Source organism: Tenrec ecaudatus, chromosome 13, assembly GCF_050624435.1.
Source record: "Tenrec ecaudatus isolate mTenEca1 chromosome 13, mTenEca1.hap1, whole genome shotgun sequence".
Lineage (NCBI taxonomy): Eukaryota > Metazoa > Chordata > Mammalia > Afrosoricida > Tenrecidae > Tenrec > Tenrec ecaudatus.
The window spans coordinates 80,429,272-80,448,085 of record NC_134542.1 but is presented as its reverse complement, the minus strand read 5'-3'; the positions used below and the strand labels follow the sequence as shown (position 1 = coordinate 80,448,085).

General features: G+C 40.8%; 1 protein-coding gene across 2 annotated transcripts in view; it reads right to left on the bottom strand.

Annotated features, from left to right (window-relative positions):
• The window catches only part of WDSUB1 (WD repeat, sterile alpha motif and U-box domain containing 1), a 50,709-nt gene that overhangs the window by 5,759 nt on the left and 26,136 nt on the right, over positions 1-18,814 (bottom strand). For both annotated transcript variants that reach the window (XM_075529691.1, XM_075529690.1), the window contains exon 10: positions 6,784-6,924. In XM_075529691.1, the coding sequence (XP_075385806.1) occupies positions 6,784-6,924 (141 nt within the window). The remainder of the gene's footprint in view (positions 1-6,783; positions 6,925-18,814) is intronic.

Sequence of the window (18,814 nt, the reverse complement as noted above, 5' to 3'; positions counted from 1 at the left end):
TTTTTCAAGAGTAGAAAGCCCCGTCCATCTCCTGGGGAATGGCTGGTAGTTTCAATCTGCTGACCTTGCAGTTAGTAGCCCAAAGCATAACCACTATGCCACCAGACCCAAAGTGAGGCTGTCTGAAGCCTGTGAGTCTGTAGTAATGTGTATGGCAGCACTGGGAAATATATTAACTTATCATATTACACAATGAGCTGATAGTACAATGGTTAACCAGAGGTCGGCTGTTCTAACCCACCATGTTCGCCACACATATACAAAAGATCGCAGACTGCCCCATTTTTCTCCCAAGGAGTCGCTGGTATCTTGGTTATCAATTGAGTGCTTTAACCACGGTTCCCTGTACTAACATTAGTTTTGCACAAGCCCCACAAGTACAAGTCAGGCAATATTACAGAAGAAAAAAAAAATAGGAAAATGGGTTTTTTGAGAGGCAAAAGGAGTTTATTAGCTAGCATGAGCTAGGGCTTCCCCCCTCCGCTGCCCAGCGGGGACCCAGCCAGGGAAATGTTTTAAGAGGCCATTAAGAATGAGATGCTTTAAGAAATGGCGGTGACATAGTGCTTAAGCTTCTGGCTGCAAATGAAGAAAGATCAGCAGTTCAAACCTACCTGCTGCTCCATGAGTGAAAGATGTGGCTTCCGAAAGTCTGCTGCTACAGAGATTAGTCCTGAACACCTTATAATAATGAACCATTTGAGATCAAAAGGGCAGCCAAGGATCCAAGGAAGAATGAAAATAAATAGGCAGGAGACCAAATTAGTCTGCTCTCTCAATACTTCCTCACCAGTGAAACTAGGTAAACCAGCATTTTTAAGCCTTTCAGATGATATCATGTACAAAAGTCCACTCTTAAAGATCTAGTTTTTAAAAGCTATCCTTAGTAAAATAAATTTAACACAGTCAGAGGATAAGGTCTAACAACAATAAGGATAATTTTAACAAAAATAAAAACAAAGCCCAGTGCCCTGCAGTCCAATCCGATAAGGCTGAGAGCAGAGCTGATCCATCCCCATCGCATGTCTGAGGCTGTAACTCTTTAGAGAAGCAGACTCTCATCTCTGTCTAACAGACCAGCTAGGAAGTTCAAACTGACCTTTTAGTTAGCAGTCCAATGCTTACCACCCTACTGTGCCTGACAAGGGCTACTCAAAGATCATACCAGGTGGCTTCAAAAAGTCCTTGGAAAAATGGAAAATTTCCACCACCTTTCTGAAGCCCCCATTAATGAGCTAGAAGACTAATTTGTACAAATTAAACAGTATTCTGATTAAAATCCAGGCAAGTTTTTTTTTATAGAAACTGATAAGCAAAGGCAGAGGCACCAGTGTAATTCAGTGAGAAAAAGAGTATCCAACACATGGTACCTGAACAACCAGAGACTCAAACTAAATGCTATGTATGGGGTAAGTGTCACACTTGCATTTGTGTGAACATGTAGGGGTGGAGTCTAACCTATCAATCAGGTCACAGACTGATGGAAGAACAGAGAGAACTCCCCCTTTCTCCCATTCCCCACCCCACCTGCTTGCTAGGACTCTATCTGCCTCCTTGGACAGCCCCATGTGCGCCGATGTAGGATCTGTCAGCGTGCTGCCATGCTTCTACAAACTTTGGGTTCCTAAGATTCTGCATCTACCACCTTATGATCTCCTGCTTCACTGTCCTGAAGAAGGCTCTGACCCGTGGGCTTGAGTGGGACAGGGCTGAGATGCCTTCCTTGTAGAAAATTACTTCTTGAAGTAATTAAAGATCTTTCTTATACGTACATGAATGACTGGTTTGTTTCTCTAGACATCCCAGCATACCATCCCAAACAAAATAATTTATATGAATTATAAACCCCCCCAAAAAAACTTTTAAAGCGCAAGGCAAAATCATTGAAAATCTAGTTAGCCCTGAATCAAAAAGAGAAGTAATGAACTGATTCATCAATATTAAGTTCTGCTCTTCAAATGACACCATTAAGAACATAAAATTACAAAATTGTTAAATTGGACTATCAAAGCTAAGTAGGTGTATATATAAGAAAGGCTTCATAAAGTGTGTGGAAAACCTCCATTATCTTTCAATATACATACAGTGGAATGCTACTATTGCCAGCAGGAGAGTCGTGATACAATGTAAAGACCTTGAAGACTGGCTGAGTGAGGTAAGTCCATCACAATGTATAACAGGAAAAAGCACAAAAGTGCATAAGTTTATGGAATACTACTTTTCAACAGTTTACAACAGCAAACCTATAGGGAATGAAATAAATTATAGGACACAGGTAAATCTGAATACTAGGCAGCCTTTTAAAAAAGTAAGAACTGAACCCAGAATAATTAAAACAGCCAGTAGTGAGATCTACAAATGACATATTAAAAAGGAAGATAGAAAACGGTGTGAGCAATGTAGTTTTGTAAACAGATAGTCTACTGCTATTTAGAATGTGGTATTTATGCACATACAGTAAAACCATCCAGAATTATATGCTAAATTGATAATACTTTTGCCTTTGGAGCCACGAATTTAGGATCAGACAGATGAGGTGACTTATTTATATACCTCTGTATTGTTTGAAGAAATATTACACAATAAGTACACCTCATTTTCACATTTGAATAACAATTATTTGCCAAAAGCACAGGCACATGTTCTTTATTCAACTTGGTTCAAATGTCTGAGTAAATATGAAACTCCAAATATAATAGAGCAAAGCATTTTTTAAAAAGTAAAATATTTACAGCTTTATAAAAGAATTTTTCCTATCAGAGTTCATAGTAAAGAGACACAAAAATATTAACATATTTCATTGGTGGGAATGCAAAACGATACAACCCACCCTCTTCCCAAGGGGACGAATAACGGAAAAGTGGGTGAGGGGCGATGGAAGCTATGGAAAAAATAACTTATCAAGGGTTCTCAGGGAGGGCTGGCGGGGAAAGGAGGAAGAGATGCTTTGAAAATGATGATGGTGGCATATGTGCAAATGTACCTGACACATTGGAGGAATGTATGGATTGTGATAAGAGATGTAAGAACCCCCAATAAATTAAAAAAACAAACAATACAACCAGTGTGGAAATTACTTTGGCAACTCTTCAAAAGGGTGAACACGGAATACCACCTGACGCAGCATTCCCAAGCCTTGGTATAAACCGAAAGAAGTGCACACACGCAGATAGGACCCTGTACACCAATGTTTACTGCAGCACTTTTCACAATAACCAAAAGATTGGGGGGGAAACCTAAATGTGCATCAACCTACAATATAATGTGATATGCACACACATGCAGTATTATTCAGTCTTCTAGAGAAATGAAGTCCTGATACACACCACAGCATTGAAAACATTATACTAATCTTAAGATATAACTACTGATCTGTACTAACCTGGAGCAAAAGAAAAAGAAAAAACATACCAAAGACTCAAGACTATAGCTTACAGCGCTTAATTCCCTACACAAACCACAGCAGAGACCAGAAGAACTAAATAGTGCACACCACTGCCTACCGTTTCTGCCCAGAAACACAACAGATGGTCCCCATAAAAACAGACAAACTCACTCCAATTGAGTCACTGCCAACTCACAGTGACCCTACAGGACCGGGCAGACCTACCCCTTGTGAGATTACAAAACCACGACTCTCTCCAGGAAGAAAAAGTCCCATCCTGGTTCCAAATAGGAGAAAAAATTACAAAAGAAAACTCAGTCTCATAAAAATAAATTAAAAGCCACTTACAGGACCAGTAGAACCTGTAGGGTTATCACTTTGAGTTACACTTTACATTCTCATACTATTCCCACAGGTCACCTTTCAGCCAAACAGCACACTTGCTCATAACAACAGTATCACTCATGAGTCCTGTACTCCTGAGGGGGGGTGTGTGGGGGGGGAGGGGGCGAGGGAGCAGCAGCTACCTGTAAGCAAATGTTCAATATTCACCCTAAAGCACAGATGAGACGGTTAGATGGGGCGGGAAAACTTGATTCACAGAAACAATACATCCAGAATGGAAATACTTAAGAATGTTGGCGTAAGAGAAATATAGCCAGTATCACTGAACAATATGTATAGAAATTATTCAATGGCAACTGAATTTTCGGTGTAATTTTCCACCTGAACTCAATAAAATATTGAAGAAAAATTTCTGCTAATCAAAATAAGTCCGGCGTAAAAGGAAAAATGCTTTATGGTCTCATTTGTAAGACACCAGCAACTGCATATTAGAACCAAAGACTAGTGCTAGCCAGGCCAAGGAGGGCACTGAGTTTACATTAATGGTGGTAGACTAACTAGGAGGAAGAGAGTGGTTAAGGGATAAATATAACCAATTTTGTGGCGATCTGGCAAGATCAGCCGCTCCGAGGGAGAAAGATGGGGCTTTTTACAGTTAGAGTCTAGGAAACTCACAGGGGCCGTTTGACCCTGTCTTACAGGGTTTTTTTTATAATCAGTTTCACTGAACTGTACATGAGTTGCTGAATTAGCAAATGTTTTATTTATATATTTCCACAATAAAAACAGTAACAAAATATAGCTCAAGGATTAGTTCCCTAATAATGTAGACACAGTATATAATAAGGTCAATATCTATGTAGCTCAGGTAAATTAGTTATGAACGATGACAAATTCCTAAGACTTTTTAAATAGTAAAATACCATGTAAAAAATATACTGTTTCCATTACAGTGCAAGCAATCTAGTTTCAAGCAGCTATTGAACTAACAAAAATAAATGTTTTAAAATTCAGTGATGACAAAATTATGGGAAACAGTTACACTACAATATATTGCTAATGGTAATACTCTTAGCTGTTTTTTTCCCCTGAAGGAAGGCCTGCTAACAAATGCAGCAAAGACTATGCAAAACTATTCTTTTCATGCCCATTAAATAACATCTGAACAATTCATTTTACTTTGGCGAATATAGCCTATGGAAATAACCCAAGGTAATGGTAATAAAAAAAAAATGTTCCAAGACATCAGTGCAACACTGTTCCCAATACAATTGCCAAGACATCAAATAGAAGAGCTAAGCAAAATGTAATAAAGAACAATGGAATAAAATCTATTGAAAGTTAAATTATGTTGACTAATATCAGCTAAGATAAACATAGTAAAGTTTCAAGCCATTATAAAAATAAGAGTAGGCATTTACTGATTAAAACTATGAAAAAGACCCCACTATGATGACGTCAATTAAAGTTGGCTAGACCAGAGCATGTACACTGGTATAGATAAGAGCTCGCAACACAGGGAAACCTTCAGGAACAATAAGAGTAGCAATACCAGGAGGGTAGAGGTGAGAAAGGTGGAACTGATCACAATGATCTACATAGAACCCCCTCCTCCCAAGGTGAACGGACAATAGAAAAGTGGGTAAAGGGAGACCGTGGATAATGTAAGATATGAAAATAATTTATAATTTACCAAGGGCTCATGGGGGGGTGGACAAAGAGCTGATACTAAGGGTTCAAGTAGAAGATATTTTCATAATGATGATGACAACATATGTATAAAAGTGCTTGACTCGTAAACAAGTGGCCACCTAGCTCAAAAGCAACAAAGCCAACAGGGAAGAAGCACAAAAGCCTGTGAGATCACAAGGTGTCGAAGGGATTAGGGATCAGGTATCAGTTATCAACAGAACAAAAAAATCTTATCATTGTGAATGAGGGGAAGAGTGCGGAGTGGAGACCCAAAGCCCAGAAGAGTCTCGGGGAGGAGACAAGCCGGTCAGGGTGCGATGTAGCAACTATGAAACATACAACTTTCCTCTAGTTCCTAAATGCTTCCTCCTCCCCCACTCTCATAATTCCAAGTCCACCTTAAAAATCTGGCTAGACCAGAGGATGTACGCTGGTGCAGATAGGAACTGGAAACACAGGGAATCCAGGGCGGATAATACCTTTAGGACCAGGGGTATGAGGGGCGATACTGGGAGGGTAGAGGGAGAGTGGGTGGGAAATAGGGAACCGATTACAAGGATCTACATGTGACCTCCTCCCTGGGGGACGGACAACAGAGAAGGGGTGAAGGGAGATGTCGGACAGGGCAAGATATGACAAAACAATAATTTATAAATTATCAAGGGCTCCTCAGGGAGGGGGGAACGGGGAGGGAGGGGGAAATAAAGGAGGACCTGATGCAAAGGGCTTAAGTGGAGAGCAAATGCTTTGAGAATGATGAGGGCAATGAATATACAAATGTGCTTTACACAATTGATGTATGTATGTATTATAATGAGTTGTATGAGCTCCTAATAAAACGATTAAAAAAATAAAATCTAAAAAAAAGTGTTTGACACAATGGATGGATGTATGGATTGTGGTAAGAACTGTATGAGCCCCCAAGAAAATGATTTAAAACAAAGACTAGAAATTAATGTCAAGTGAAGCAAATTTATGGTTTAAAATTTTTTGTCTGTCAAGTTATTTAAATTCATGATATATGAAGTATGCTTAAGTGATTGCGAAATTTAAGAGATCTCAACCGTCTCTGTTAAAGCAACATTTACCTTTTACATTTTGGGAACTAATAATGTAATTCAGAAGTTTGTAAAACTTTATTTCTATACTTATTCAAATCTACTCCGTCCCACTTTACTTGTTAAGAAATACTGCTCAATTGTTCTACTTAGGTCTAAAACAAAATCTTTTAACAGATGGGAAAAATCCTACTTACCTGAAATAAAACTTTTTTCAATTCTTCACATTTAATAACATCTGTTCATGGTCTATATTTATTCATTTAGCACTCACCCTGAAACTTAGCATAGCACCACACATACCTGATGCGATAACAGGATCTTTCATAAGTTCTCTGGTTATTGGACATATAAATTCATCAGGAATTCCAGAGGAAAGGGACTTCATCTTTGTCCTTAACTCTTCAATTTTCCTCAGGGCTTTACTACGGAGCCCTAGAGATTCTGAAAGAAATATTCAGTTAGGATTAGAGAACTGCTAGTAACCTTTATACAAGATTTTATCCACCACCAAAAATAATCAGATGTACTCCTGTCACAAGGTGTTATATTCTTTATAAATTCTTTAATGACTTTGTAGTACTTATTTTAAACAAACTACATTCTGAAAGTTCCTCCAACTTTTAGGTTTAGGACATTTATACAAACAAAAAGAGGAAAAGTTCATTTTGGGGGGATTAATTTACAAAACACTGCCACTCACCCCTGCAATTTTAAAGATGTTCACGTAAAAATTCGTTGTTATATATCCAAACTTTTATAAATTGGAATTACTACTCATTTGTCTAAAACTGAGTGTGCAGAAATTTCATTTTGTTTTTTAATTTTTAAGTGTATTTTTAATTTTAGTAAGGATAGTCAAAGCTATTGGCATTTCTAGAGATAATAGGTAGGTGTCATGGACTGAACTGTATCTCCCCCCAGTATAGGTGTCATCTTAGTGGGGTCATGATTCGCAGTGGTTTGGAAGTTATGTAATGTGGCGATTGTGTACTGATCTCCACGCTGTGATCTGAAAAGGGGGTTAAGGGCACGATGCAACAGTCTAATCACAGTTTTCGTGTGGTGCAGCCTGCAACACCTTTTACTTGACAAGATAGAAAAGGAGAAAGAAGGAACAGCAATCAGAGGGATGAATTACCATCAAGAAAGAAGAGCAAGGAGAGGAGTGTGTCCTTTGGGCCTGGATGCCTGCAGGCCCAGAGGAAGGTAGCTGCCAAGACATCTGGAGCTCCCCAAGGACTGCTGAGTCTGCAGTGCTGAGACACGGTGGCTCCTCCCAATGACAAGGCAGGTTCATTTCCTGACCCACACAAAGTTCATGAAGTCCCTCTATGGTTGAAGGGTCACGTTCACCTGAGCTCCAAACCAAACTGACTGCCATTGAGTTGATTCCTACTCAGTGTCCCTATAGCAGCGGTTCTCAACCAGAGTCACGACCCCAATGGGGGTGGAATGACCCTTTCATAGGGGTTGCCCGATTCATAGTAGTAGCAAAATCACAGTGATGAAGTAGCAACAAAAATAATTTTATGGTGTGTGTGTGTGTGTGTGTGTGTGTGTGGAGGGGGGATGTCACCACATGAGGAACAGTATTAAAGGGTCGCGCCATGAGGAAGGTAGAGAACCGCGGCCCTATAAGATGAGGGAGAACTGCCCCTGTGGGTTTCTGAGACTAAATCTTTACTGGAACAGAAAGGCTTGTGTTTCTCTCACCCAAAGGCACGTCTAAAAAAGGTCTGGTGGAAAAACCAGCCATGGAAACACTATACAACCAGTTGTACTGATATGGTTGGGGTCACCACTCGTCAAAATGGACTTAATGGCAATTGAAACAAAGATAATCTCTGGTCAAATGCTCGCGGTAGGCTTGGTAGCAGTCCCCTTATACTGAAGGATGCATCAACTCGGGATTCCTCAGCTCTGACACAAACCATCCCGGCACTGCATGCTTTGTGTTAACGTGGCTGGGTCAGGATTCTCAGTAGTTTGGAGCACTGGTGGTGCCGTGGGATCCCTGCTGGGCTGCTAACCACAAGCTCAGTACCTCAACACCACCAGCTGCTCCTCAGCAGAAAGACAAGGTTTTCTACTTCTGTACAGTTATAATGATATGGAAATCTTCAGGGGCAGTTCTACGCTGTCCAATAGGGTGGGATAATGAATCAACTCGATGACAGTGAGATGGATAAATTTATACCACTAGTATAGACAGTTTTGCTTCCCTAGAGAACCCAGCCCATGCCAACCCCATGAGGCTTTGGGGAAAAGAGGCATCAATGAGAACATGAAGCTCATACTGCCCTTCTGTGCCGAGTTGCTCTGTCTCTGGACTTGTAATCTACAGAAATGTGGTGAGCCACCAAGCAGGTGATTGATGCTTAGTACTACTTTCCTATGACTACCTCTTTCAAGCAATTCACTAAACTCTAACTGGTGATTACAAAACAATTCTTTAAAAACTACCACACAGTGAATGAGGGGAGTACGGAATGGAAACCCCAAACCCATCTGCAAACAATTGGACATCCCCTTAAAGGGTCACAAGTAAGAGACAAACCAGTCAGGGTGCAGTATAGCACCGATGAAACATACAACTTTCCTCTAGTTCTTTAATGCTTCCTCCACCCAACCCCACCCCCACTATCATGACCCCAATTCTACCTTACAAATCAGGCTAGACCAGAGCAGGTACTCTGGTACAGATAAAGAGCTTGCAACACACGGAACCCAGGGTAGATAAACCCCTCAGGACCAATATTGAGAGTAGTGATACCAGGAGGCTAGGGGGAAGGTGGCGGGGAGAAAGGGGGAACCAATCTTAATGATCTACATATAACCCCCTCCCAGGGGGACAGACAACAGAAAAGTGGGTGAAGAGAGACACTGGTCAGTGTAAGACATGAAAATAATAATAAATTATAAGTTATGAAGGGTTCATGAGGGAGGGAGAGTGGGGGAGGGAGGGAAAAATGTGAGGAGCTGATATCAAGGGCTCAAGTAGAAAGAAAATGTTTTGAAAAATATGATGGCAACATATGTACAAATATGTGCTTGACACGATGGATGTATATATGGATTGTGGTGAGTGTTCTATGCGATTAAAACAAACACAAAAATTAAGAATTTCTTTACATGCTGAATGATCCTGTAAAACTACTTATCAAAGTGATTTCCTCGATTTGATAGAGGTTATTACCCAGAATATAAAAAAGAACTCCTATAAGTGAACAACTAAAACAAAGCATAATTTAGAAGTGAGCAAAGGAATTAAATGAACATTTACCAAAGAAGAAACCAATAGTCAACAGTCATAAAAAAACTGAAAAGATGTTCGATGCTAATAGTCATTATGAAAATACAAATCAAAACCACCATGAGGTATTAATTTCCCAATAGGATGGCTATGGAAAACAAGTACTGACGAGGAAGCAGAGAAATCAGAACCTGTACGCACTGTTAACAGGACAGTATATGGTCACTGTGGAAAATGCTTGGAAAGTTTTTCAAAACATTGATCATAAAATTAGCATGTTATTAAGGAGATTCCCTGAGAATTTAAGAGACTTTAGAGAAAACTATTTTATCACAGGAGCCTGGTGGCACAGTGGATTTCATCTTGAATGGCAGTCTGACCCCACCAGCTGTTGCTGGAGAAGGATGAGGCCGTCTGCTCCCATAAGACCTACAGCCTCAGACACCCTCCAGGGTAGTTCTATGCTGTCCTATGCACTCACTGTGAGCTGAAATTGATGTGATGGCATTGAATTTCTAGTGTTATCACAAAAACAACTATTTAGGGCAGGGCACCTCCAAAATCAGGCATATTGATTCTCTGTCCATGATGGCGGCCCCCCTCCCAGGGTTATTCCAACGGCCACTTCTCAAGTAGTTCCTATTGCATGCACTATACTGCCTTTTTCCACCCAAGAGTATCAGAGCTGTATATTTTTATTTTGCCTGAGACATATAATGTAGACTTTAACACCTGGGCCCACCAAGCTCAGAAGTCAATAGCCTGGCTCGGAGTGCCCAATGCACAGAGAGGGCCATATGGCTGGACCCACGGTGAGATACAACATCCTGCACTGACCAATGGCCCTACACGGGACAGCACAGGAGACACAGTGTGGGATGTGTGACTGCGCTGACCCCACCACACTGAGGTAAAACACCGGGGGCGTGCAATTGAGCGGACAGGGAAACAGAGCATGGAGGTCCCAAGGGAGTATAAAGGATGGACTTTGGGGTCAGGACGTGACACCCCATCAGACTCGTCCAGAAAACACTCCTAAAGTCAACAAATAGACCTTGAACTATTAACAAGTTTTTCTTTTGTTTTTTTCTTTTTTCCTCTTTTAAATTTTGTATGTCAGTGGCTTTTTTGTTTGTTAGCTTGTCGGTGGTGCTGCCAACGTCGCCAAGTTCTTATGTGCCACTTTGGTGCTGTGGAAGCCATCCCCAATTTCTGCACATATTATTCTCTAAAAGGCCCTCTAGATAAGATAGGCTGGATAGACGATGTGAGAAGAAAATACCGGGACCAACGTCCTGGAGGGACATGAGAGTGTGGGAGGTGGGAGAAGAGAGGAGGTGTTGGCCAACTCAGGGACAAGGGAACAATGAATGGTTCAAAACTAGTGGAGGGAAGGGATGGGAGGACTGGTAGGGAGTGATCAAGGGCAATGTAACTAAGAGGAATTACTGAAACCAGAATGAAGGCTGAACATGGTAGTGGGACAGGAGGAAAGGAAATAGAGTTAAGGAGTAGGAAGCAAAGGGCATACATAGAGGCCTAAATACAGACATGTACATATGTAAATATATTTGATTATGGGGGAAATAGAGCTATGTGCATATATTTATAGGTTTAGTAGTAGGGTAGCAGGTGGACATTGGGCCTCCTCACGCACATTCTCTTAATACAAGAGCACTCTGCTCAGCTAAACGGTCATTCCATGATACCCACCTTCCCAACATGATCGCTGAAGACAAACGTGTGCATAAGCAAACATGAAGAAAGCTGACGGTGCCCAGTTATCAACAGATGTAGCGTCTGGGGTCTTAAAGGCTTGAAGGCAAACAAGCGGCCATCTTGCTCGGAAGCAACAAAGCCCACAGAGAAGAAACGCAAAAGCCTGTGTGATCACTAGGTGTTGAAGGGATCGGGTAGCAGACACCAAAGAACAAAAACCATCACTATGTGATCACCTTCCCCACGTAAACACTGAAGGTGAATGTGTGCATAAGTAAGTGTGGTGAAGAAGGCTGATGGTGCCCAGCTATCAAGAGATATAACATCTGGGGTCTTAAAGGTTTGAGAGTAAACAAGCGGCCATCTAGCCCAGAAGCAACAAAGCCCACATGAAGCAGCACACTAACCTGTGTGATCAAGAAGGGTCGAGGGGACCAGGTTTCAAGCACCAAAGGCGGGGGGGGGGGGGTGGATATCATATCATCGTGAATGAGGGGAGCATGTGATGGGGAACCAATGCCCATCTGCAGACAACTGGACATCCCTTGCAGAGGGGTAGTGGGGAGGAGATGAGTCACTCGGTTCAGTATAGCAATAATGAAACTCACAACCTTCCTCTAGTTCTTAAACACTTTCTCCCCCCAACTATCATGATCCCAATTCTACCTTGAAAACTTGGTTAGACCAGAGGATGCACAATGGTGCAGATGGGAACTGGAAACACAAGGAATCCAGGACAGATGAATCCCTCAGGACCATTGGTGAGAGTGATGATACCGGGATGGAAGGGGGGTAGAGCAAGGGGGAATGATCACAAAGATCTACATATAACCTTCTCCCTGGGGGATGGGCAACAGAAAAGTGGGTGAAGGGAGACGCCGGGCAGTGTAAGATAAGATAAAATAATAATTTATAAATTATCAAGCGTTCATGAGGGAAGGGGGAGCAGGGGTGGGGTAGGAAAATGAGTTGATTCCAGAAATCCAAGCAGAAAGCGAGTTTTGAGAATGATGAGGGCAACGAATTTGTAAGTGTGCTTTACACAATTGATGTATGTGTGGATTTTGATAAGAGTTGCATGAGCCCCAATAAAATGATTTAAAAATGTAGGCTTTAAAACAAGTTCTATCAGACTACTATCATGAACCGATAGTGTCTCCCAAAAGTATGTCAATAGTCATGTGCCATGATTCTCAGTGTTCTGGCAATTGTGTAGTGATGCATTCATCTCCATATTATCTGATGCATTTTATGCATTGTAAAACCTAACACATGTGATGTATGAGGTAGGATAGAGTGTAGTTCTGTTAAGAGGCAGGATATAATTAGGCCATATCTGAGTCAGTCCTCTTTGAAATATGAAAGATCAGAGGGACCTATCACACCAAGAAATAAGAGGTAAGGGCACAGTAAATCCTTTGGGCCAGGGCCCCTGTGCTTAGAACCTCTCAGACACAGATGATTGCTGCCAAAACAAATGGGACATCTCCAAGGAGCAGATGTTGAAAGGCAGGGGGCCTTCCTCTAGGACAGACAGACAGACAGAGCAAGCCTTACCCTGGAACTGGTGCTCTGAATTTGAACTTGTAGTCCCTTGCAGTGTGAGAGAAAAAATGTCTTTCTATCATGGTTGGGGTATGCGTATTGGTAATTTGCCATAAGAAGATCCTACATGGGAGTAGAAATGGCATGATAATCTTCCCTGAGTATTTCTACACCATGCTATAATTAGACAAAAGCCATATAACTGGATATTAAAAATTTACAGTAAGAGAAGGATATCAAGGTCCCTTACTTTTCGAAAGACCATTTTATTCTACTATACTTTAGTAAGAAAAACTTTAATTAATTACTTGGTTCACTAACCAAAAAAAAAAGGTGGTGGTGGTAAAACTCATCTGTAGTGTTTGTTTTGCAGTGAGCCGTCAGAGGTAACGCCCCGCGTAGCCAGAGAGGTGTTGCCAAGCAAGATTAACTACAGGAGGCATCAAACTAGCCTACGCACTGTGTCTGTGGGCACTACGCTAGTGTTGGGTTAGGCTTGTTATTTTGTATGATTTGGTAGGTTACTTTGGGATCTAGAAACACTCAAAATTTTCCTCAGATCAGTGAATGGTTAACTCCCTCTTCATTTTACACATTTCAGCTTATAATTGGCTTAATAGGAACACTGTACTTTCAGACAGTAGGAAAAACCTGTGGCAGCATTCAATCTTCAGAAAAACATAAAGGTGAATCACCTTCTGCCAAAATATTATACCTGTGTATTAGTTTTATACTAGAGGATAGAGAACACTGATTCAAAATGGCCCACGTAAGAACACTTTAAATTGAGTTTTATCCTTGTCTAATTTCAATGTCATTAAAAGTGTATTCAGATCACCTTGCCCTTGGGGACACAATTATCAAATCACATCTTAACCAGACACAAACATCTCATTTAGTGCACACATCTCCAAAGGCTGGGAGTGGATTGAGAATAGTGAATTCAGTGCACAGAAGGAAAAGACCCTTAACAGCCGGGTTATAAACCAGTATGGTTAAAAGGTAAGACCAAGCCGTTGTTTACTAAAGTCTTGGACAGACATCTGGTTCTTAACAACATGATCCATTACAATATGCTACCAAGTCTCCTACTCTCTTCTTGACTCATATCCAACCCTGCAAATGCCACATAGTTGAGGGTTTGATGGATTCCAGACACTAGTAATCACATCAGAAAGACAAAACAAATTTCTACAAACTCCCTAGGAAGGATGGGAAATGATAATGTACCATTTTCCACTCCCCAGCTTTGCCTTAAACCAGCAGTTCTCAACCTGTGGGTTGCGACCCCTTTGGGGGTCGAACGACCCTTTCACTGGGGTCACCCGATTCATAACGGTAGCAAAGTTATAGTGATGAAGTAGCAACAAAAATAATTTTATGGTTGGGGGGTCACCACCACGAGGAACTGTATTAAAGGGTCATGGCGTTAGGAAGGTTGAGAACCACTGTCCTAGAAGCATCACCTTGTGGCGGGGAAAAGAAAACAGGACATCCAGCATCAGCTGGATGCCCCGAACACCGGGCTGCCCCAGAGCCTGCGAACTGAGACGCACAAGCCGTCAATCCCCTCACAGTATCAGAAGTTGGTTCTTGGAAGGAAAGCTATAAGCCTATTTATTTTTTTAAAGGAGCTTATTTTTTAAAAGAAAATAAGCTTCTGACTAGAATGATCAAGGGAAAACATAACTGCTTTAAAGAGGAAAAGGAAGCACAACTAGAGGTACCCTCAAACTCAAACTGAATTCACTGCTTCCGAGTCAGTTTTGACTCCCAAAGACCCTCCCTATAAGAGCAGAACTGCCCCTGTGGGTTATGAAAGAGGGTTGGGAGGAAATGGTGGAAACAGCAGCACCGTTTCTGAATTCCTCACATAAAACTGAGCAAATGCATAGCAAAATCAAATCCCACAGACATTTCCAACAAAACATGGTGGCTAGGCAGCCTTGGGAAGCCCTAATACAAACAAGAGAGTCACAGACCTGTGGCTGGCACCCGTGCAGAAGGAGGGAATGAAGAATCTGATGGATTTGAGACTCCAAAACTTTAACATGTACTGTATGTACTCATGTATAAGCCGAGTGTTCAGTGCCCTTTTTTTATGCCGTTTTGTGGTAAAATTAGGTGCCTCGGCTGATATTCGGGTTGGCTTATACTCGAACATATATGGTACTCATTGGAAAGGGAGTCAGACCAATTGGGAACAGCTGCAGAAGGTCACACCAAAAGCAAGTCAGTGCACAAGCCCTTATCGATTATTTCTAATCAAATTGCTTCACTTGACTTTTGTATAAACAAAACAAAAAATGGTAAATGTTCTATTACCCACAGATACATCACGGAATATAATCAAGCAACAAGTAAAATCTATGTATTGTAACAGGAACCAGCATCCTATATGAAATTCCTAAAGGTAAGGATATGAAGACATTAATGGTAACGCTTTAAAGGTATTTGATCTTCTTTTAAATTAGAAAAAAGAAATATATACCAAATGCTTTTATAATTTAAGTTCAACAGTGGTAGGAGATGCAAGTAGAACAAAAGACAGAATGTGTTTTGAAGAAGCCTCATTACCAATTAGAAATATATAGTTGATATGAGTTTTTCAAATTGTGTGGGAAAGAGAGAGATAATGGAACTTTCCTGTTAACTTTTTGAAACACCTGCCCCCGCCCCCATAAAACAGTTCCTTTACATTTGTCATTCCACATGTCTACTATTTTATCACCTATATCCATGTTTCCCGAAGTAGGTGTGTCCCCGGGGGGTGACCTGGAATGATCCGGAGGCTGCAAATGCAGATACCTACAATGTATCCTGGATTATGGGCTATAATACTTAAGTTTATAATTGCCAGGTGAGAGCCGTGTCAGTTTGGGAACTCATGAGCTACAAAAAACTCAATTACATTCCTATAAGGCTCAACTATAAACTTATGCCAGTGGACAAGAAGGAAATCACTTGGCTCATCAGAGGACTTCCTGCTTATTCTGCATCCCATCTCAAACTGTCTTGCTCTTCACCTTGCACACTTCTAGTTTGGAAGAGATTACATGCTGTGGTAATGTTTACAGATTTGTGGATTTAGTGTCTCAATACACAGCCCTCAGTGTCAAGAATATTGTAATTGTAATCTTTTGGACATTCCTTAGGAAAGCATGGTATCAGATATATGGAGCTATTCCCTACCTTAAATCGTTGCCTATTATACCCTAGGTTTCATTAGCATAATCCTAGAAAAGAATTATTATCCTTGGTTAAAGTACTAGATTCCAACTGCCCCTGTGGGTTTCGGAGACTAACTCTCTCCTGGCCCGCCCAAACCATTTTATTAGGACATCATACCATTCAATAGTTCAGTCACAACAATCATTTTCAAAATATCTTCTTCTTTTACTCCTTGACATCAGCTCCCCCTTTCCCTGACATACCTCAGCGCCCACCGGAACCATTACTCTTGCTGTCTCTATAGATTCACCCAACCTGGGTTTCACATATTGAAAAACATAGAAAGTTACAGAGTCAAGAACTGTGCCAACAATAACAAACTCCAAAGATAAGCTCCAACTTGTGTGAGAAAAAAACAAACCCAGACACAAAATCTTAAAAGCCAGATCAAGCTCAAAACGTATCAAAAGGGAGATTAAATAAGATGATTTTAACCAGTGAAGTCAGGTTCATCATTTTAATCTACTGGAATTGTCTAGTACTCTGTCTCATCACCAGGTTATTCCCACGCCTCAATTATGGTTAGAGGGGGAATGACTGGAGGCTTATTCCATGTGCAGGTCCCATGAATGTATCACCCATAGTCTCTGCAACCAGAATTTCACAATTTAAGCTCTAAGGCCATTCCCTTCAGAATTAGATTATATAATTTACAATCCTTGGATCAAAGATGTTGGTGTACTTCTTCCATGTGGGCTTAATGGAATTTGAAAACAAGCCTTTAAAATGCCAGATGCTATTCTTCCCGAAAGCCAGACACATCGAATTCCAGACTAACTCTTTACGAGAGTAGCAATCCTCATCTTTCTCCTGCTGAACCAATGCTTGTTTCAAATGGATGATTTTGTGGTTAGGAACCCACTAACCCACCATGACTACTTGTTGATGGGCCTATGGTATGTGCAAGTGCTATACGAGACTACAACAGGAGAGGGAGGAAAGGCAGAGATAGAACTCTATAGGAGCAAGGTTTTTAATACACACTAGGAGTCCTGACAGTGTAGTGGTTATTCATTGGGATGCAATCTGCTAGGTCAGCAGTTCAAAACCACCAGCTACTCCGCGGGACAAAGACTGGGCTTTCTACTCCCATAAAGAGTTACACAGTCTCAAACTCATGGGAGCAGTTCTACCCTGTCCTATAGGGTCACCATGAGTCAGAACAGACTCTAAGACAGTGAGTGAATTTTAGTATTTATTTGAAATCAATTTCATATATCATGAAATCATAATATGTGACATCACCCCCAGAAAAATCACTAAAAATTAAGTTAAAGTAACAGTTAAAAGGTCACACTATTTAACACAAAAGAAGTCAGTTGTGGAGAAACAGAAAAGCAAAACGATGTAAGAAACAGAAAATGAACAGATGTAAATCCCACCTTTAACAGTAATTATACTAAATTAAGTGAAAAGATCACCCACAAGTGGGAGAATATATACGTAAATCATATCTGCTAAGGTACTAGTATCTAGACTATATAAGGAATTTACATACATAACAATACACAGCAACCCCTACATGGGCAAAGGATTTGAAGACATAGATGATCAATAAATACATGAGAAAACACTCAACCTTACTGTCTTTTGGGAAAAGAAAATCCAAACCACAATGAAGTTATCCATTCATAACCACGAGGACGGCTACAATGGAGACGACAGTTACGAACAAGCATAGACAAGGCAGTGAAGAAAGTAAGTCCCTCACACAATGCTGCTGGGAATAGAAGCTGGCATAGCTGTTAATACAATCAAGCACATCCACTGCTAGGTTCATACCAAAGAAAAGTGAAAACATTTGCTCACACAATAACTCGTCATAAGAATGCTCGAATCAACATTATTCATGATAATCAAAATGTCACAAGAATGTGTCCATCAACTAATGTTAAATAAACAAAATGTGGTATTCCCATACAATGAAATATTATTCCCAAGAGGGATACGAGGCATACTAAAACATGGGTGAATTCTGAAAACATCATGAAAGTGAAAGAAGCCAGTCACAGAAGACCAGGTATTGTACTAGCCACTAATTAAACAAGCGTCGAGAATAAGCACATCCATAAAACCTTACAAGTGCTGGGCAGAACTGATGGGTGGGAAGAGGAGAACTGAAGGGTGACTGCTAACCTGAAATGTTCTTGAAGTAGCCAGTGGTGAAGGTTGCACAACTCTAAAAACCACTCAAGTGTGCACGTTAAAAGATTCGTTTTGTGGTATGTAAATTTTACCTCCATGAAAAAATCCTATTTTTTGCCACACTTTAATTATAGAGTAGATTTAGTTAATCAAAGAAGTACTATTCAGTATATTTCCTAACCTAATAAAAATATATCCTCCCTTTACAAAAGGCAAACACCAGAATAAATACTGTTAAACCAGTAGTTCTCAACCTGTGGGTTGCAAACCCTTTGGTGGGGGGGGGGTGGGGGGGGCAAACAACCCTTTCACAGGATCGCCCGATTCATAACAGTGGCAAATTTACAGTGATGAAGTAGCAATGAAAATAATTTTATGGTTGGGGGAGGTCAGCACAACATGAGGAACTGTATGAAAGAGTCATGCAATTAGGAAGGG